General features: G+C 34.0%; 1 protein-coding gene across 1 annotated transcript; it reads left to right on the forward strand.

Moving 5' to 3' along the window:
• The first annotated feature begins 209 nt into the window (after window positions 1-209).
• Window positions 210-2,539, forward strand: LOC125807261 (uncharacterized). Its single transcript, XM_049486975.1, has 6 exons — window positions 210-285; window positions 417-485; window positions 567-635; window positions 1,915-1,943; window positions 2,053-2,133; window positions 2,455-2,539. Exons 1-6 carry the CDS (start codon window positions 210-212, stop codon window positions 2,494-2,496), a joined length of 366 nt encoding a protein of 121 aa, XP_049342932.1. The 3' UTR covers window positions 2,497-2,539.
• Window positions 2,540-4,651: the final 2,112 nt, after the last annotated feature.

The following is a 4,651-nucleotide window of genomic DNA, read 5'->3' on the forward strand; positions in this document are numbered from 1 at the left end:
TTGATGAAAAGGAAGACAATGCTCCCTTCCATCAAGGAACTGAAATGAATCAATACACTTTGACTAGTGGTGCAACGGCTCGAGGACAAACCTTAGGGATTAATGTTGAAAAATCGACTCTGATTGACAAAAATAGAAGTAATACAACAACTTCTAGTTGAAATAAGTCAGCAAAGACTAGTATCCCTGTGCCTCCTAATTTTTATCCAATGGAAGACGATGACACCCTCTTTCAAGAATCAAAAGTTACTCGAGATGCTCAAAGAAGTGATAATTTGAAAAAGAGTTAGTCTAGTTAATATATTTGATCAAGAAATTTTGCTTAGCTTTCTTTACTTAATCTTTTTTGTATTCTTTCTGTTATTAATAATGGGCATGAACTTCTTATTTTGGTTGACTTTCATCAAAATTTGCAGGTGCATTTGAATTTGATAAGTCAAAAAAAGTAATTGGAGTGCCTCGATCTGCTCAAAAAAGTGATACTAGTATGTTATTTTATTTGTGCAACTTTTTTTTGTTAGTTGAATTGAATTGTTAGTTTTTATAACTTGCACTTAAATTTGCAGGTCCGTTTGAATCTAGAAAAGCAAAAAAAGTGTTTGAAGTGGCTCAAGGTGCTAAGGAAACTGAAACTAGTATGTATTTTCTTTTATGTAATATTTTCATGTTGTTTCTTGTAAAGCAGTCAAAATATTATCTTGCCTTGCTTCCATCTGCAATAGATATGTTAGCATATGATAGTTCCATAAGCAGTGTTCCTGCAATAAACATATTGTAAGCTTAACTTTTTTACACATTGGATGAAATCTGAAGTTTGGTAAGCCCCTCATAATCTTCAAGACCATAGTTAAAGACTCCATAACCAATATAAATAGCAGGGGAGACATGGGGTCCCCTTGTCGTATTCCTCATTTTTCCTCGAATAACCATTTTCTACCCCATTCACCATAACAGAATACATGAGAGGTGTTACATATCATAATCAACTTCACAAAGCCATCTGGAAACCCATAACCAAGTAAAGCTTCCTCGAAAAATTCTAACTCAGCATGTCATATGCTTTTTGGAGATCAATCTTCATCAAACATCTGAGACTAGTTTTCCTATTGTAATGCCTTCATAAGTCATGATATATTAAGACATTGTGGACCATAGATCTCCCTTGAACAAAAGTTGATTGATTCTCTGCTACCAAGTAACTTACACATAATTTAGTTTTTGACAAATCAGTTTGACTTTATATATCACAATACAACACGAGATAGGTTTGCACTGACTAGCATTTTCAGGAACAAGGACATTCGAGATAAGGGCAATATTAATAACATTTATCCGTCTTAGTAACTGACCATTCCGAAAGAAATCCAACAGTTCTTTAGCAACATCTTTCCTATGATATCCCAAGCTTCTCTGTAGAAATCACTACCATAGCCATCAGGACTAGGACTGCTTTTCATATCAATACTACACAACACTTTCCTAACATCCTTTGCATTAAGAAGTTTCAATATTTCCAGTTTTTTTTCAATAGCTTGCTTCAATTGTCTCTGTTTAATAACTGAGTAAAAATACCTTGTGTTTGTATCTCCAAGCCTGATCCAGTTTGCCTGACTTCTCTGTAGTAGGAACATCTCTGCTAAGTTAGAAGCTTGTTTGAATTATACCAGTTTTTTGTTGCGACTATTGTCAGCATTATTATCCTGAGTGTTATTCAATTTATTCTTCTTTTCATTGACTACTACTTCTTTGTGATTCTATGTTGTGCATTTTTCCTTTGAGATTATGTCACTATTGTTATGGGCTATTTCACCTACACCACTGCTTTTATTTGCTTTATTTAATTTCCTTTGTATCCTTCTTGTTAGTAATGGGAATGAACTTCTTATTTCAATTGACTTGCATCAAAATTTACAGGTCTGTTTGAATTTGACAAGGCTAAAAAAGTGATTGAAGTGTCTCGGCAAGATCAAAGAAGTGATACTACTATTTTATTTTATTTGTGTAACCTTTTTTAGTAAGCTGAATTGATTTCTTGGGCATTTTGACTTACAGTTAGTTTTGCAGGTTTGTTTGAATCTAGAAAAGCAAAAAAAGTGGTTGAAGTGGTACAAGATGCTGAGGGAATTGAAACTAGTATGTATTGTCTTCTACGTATTTTCTAATAGTTTCTGCATTGTTACCTATAAAGCAGCTAAAACATTATCTTGCCTCGCTTCCATAGGCCTTAGAATCTAAGAGTAACAAGACTTCACTGTGAAAAGACCAAATTGTTTCCCCTTCCATTTCAAGCTATCCTCACTGTTAATAAGATCTTTAAAAGAAGTTAGGAGACCAACAAATTCTATAGAACTCTCCTTATCCCAGTCATTTAGATTCAAGTATGTTCCAGTTGTCTCATTCTTCACTTTGTGCTACAGTGGGATTGAACTTCTTGTTTGGTTTTCCTTACTATAGATTTTGCAGGTCCATGTGAAACAGAAAGGGCAAAGAATGTGAGGGGAACAAATATTTGTAAGAATGTTTTGCGATTGAGACCTGGAGAAAAATTGAAAGTCACTTTCTATCAAAATCGAGTCGTCGGGCAGAATCACACCTCATTTACGAGACACTTGGGCTTGATAGTTCGTGATCGTAATATGTGTCCACTCCGGGTACACTCATGGATGGACATTGAAGAGCATAAGCTTGAGCACATGTGGGCAGCTGTTACTGTAAGGATTACAACACATCTATCTCTTCTTTTTACTAATAACTGTCAAGAATCCCTTTTCAAAAAGTATTGGATGTTTTAGTTTGAAACATGACTCTTGATTTCACATTCCTTCTCCTTTAATAACAAAGTATAGTTACTCAGTTTCAATGGATAGATAAAAATTCTCACATTTCATCTTTTCTCGTTAGCCTATTTGATAGTTAAATCTCTTGCCACTACCTGCTAATAAGAGGCTTTTGAAAAGTTAACTTTATTCTTCCACTGTAATTCCTTTGGATGTTAATATTATTAGTTTAGTGTGGCTATAGTTAATATGATTCTGCAGTTGGTAAAAACTATCAATTATTGTTTTACAATTTTATGTTATAATTTCAATGTGTAACCTTCATCTTAACAAAATTTGGACATTTCTCAGTCATAGCAGTGTATTGATATATACTTTGTTAAGTATTGAGCTGACACTAACTGTTACTTGAGGACCTAAATGTTTGATGGAGGATACACCTATTCATCGAAAGCCTCTACTAAGTATATACATTTCTTGGCCTTCTTGGCGGTTTTCACTATTGATAATCTTTCTTTGGTAATAAATTGTATATGTTGTACTTCTGTCTTTAATGAATCTTTAATTTTTGTTATGTAATATGGAGTAAATCACTATTCCATAACTGCCCTGCCACAATCTACTTCTTGATCTTGGTCCAGTGTCATTGGTTGATCCATTATAGACTTTCCTTGACTTTGCCTGAGCTACTAATACCCGGCCACCTGTAACTTTCCTCCACAACTCTTTTTACCATTGACATGACATAAATAGATGAGTGGGGTCTTTTAAATAAGGTTGATCAACACAAATCTTATTCTTTCTCACTGTATCTCCATAAATCTCTGTTTGCTAGTTGAATACACATTGGATATACACTTCTAGATCATAATATAGCATGAAGTAGGTCTATATTGACTAACATTGGCCAATGTTGAGACCTTAGGGGTAGTTAAAATTATGGTAGCATTTACTTATTTCAACAGCATCCCTATTCTGAAAATGTCATGTACAACATGAAAAGTATCTCCATCCACTACAATACATGAAGCATCTTAAAGAATAAACAACCAAAACCATCAGACTGTTGAGCCATTGTTAAAGGTTGTCACTTACAAAGTCCTCGGGTTTTTTCACTCTTTCACCCATTAGCCACTTCCTTTTTATTTATGCTACTGTTGTGGCTTACTTTCTTTTCAAGCAGAAGAAATATTATGTTACTATTGAATCACATAACATAGAGACTAGAGATAACTAACAAAAACTTCATCTATTATCTCTCCTGATCATGATGTATTTGTCATTGCCCAACCTTGATTAATAAACGTGTACAGTCATTACCTGGTCAAATCCATGTGGCTTTACTTCTCTATAATATAATTGAACTAGCTAAGCTTAGTGATCTCCTAAAATTTATGCTAAGTTCAATTTCTTCTCCAGCAAGATCGGATTGCTAGGATTCTATTATAGTAGTTTCTGTTCCTTCACGTCATGCTTCAGGCCACTCGCTTGTGTCGCTACTTTACTCTTAACGCTATTTCAAACACTATACAATAGTGATGTGAGTAAGCTATAGGTTTTAAACAAACAACTTGTGGTTGTTATTTATTTGAAATTTTGATTTATGTTCCTAAAATTTCTAGGTTACTACCTATTAGGTGATCTCTACTTTGATGCCTTGTTTTCCCTTATTCAAGAGATTTTGATGGTATTTTTTCTATTTTAGGAGAAGTTTGGCATTGATGACATGAATGATCAAAGAGATAATGTTTTGCAACATATGAGAAAGCTTTGGAATAACTGGAGAGGATCATTGCACAAGAATGTGAAATCTAAATCATTGCACGAGGTTCTTAAAGATGTGCCAATGGGAGTAGACAAGAGTGATTGGGAAT

Source organism: Solanum verrucosum, unplaced genomic scaffold (assembly GCF_900185275.1).
Source record: "Solanum verrucosum unplaced genomic scaffold, falcon-dt-bn FXZP01000153.1, whole genome shotgun sequence".
NCBI lineage: Eukaryota > Viridiplantae > Streptophyta > Magnoliopsida > Solanales > Solanaceae > Solanum > Solanum verrucosum.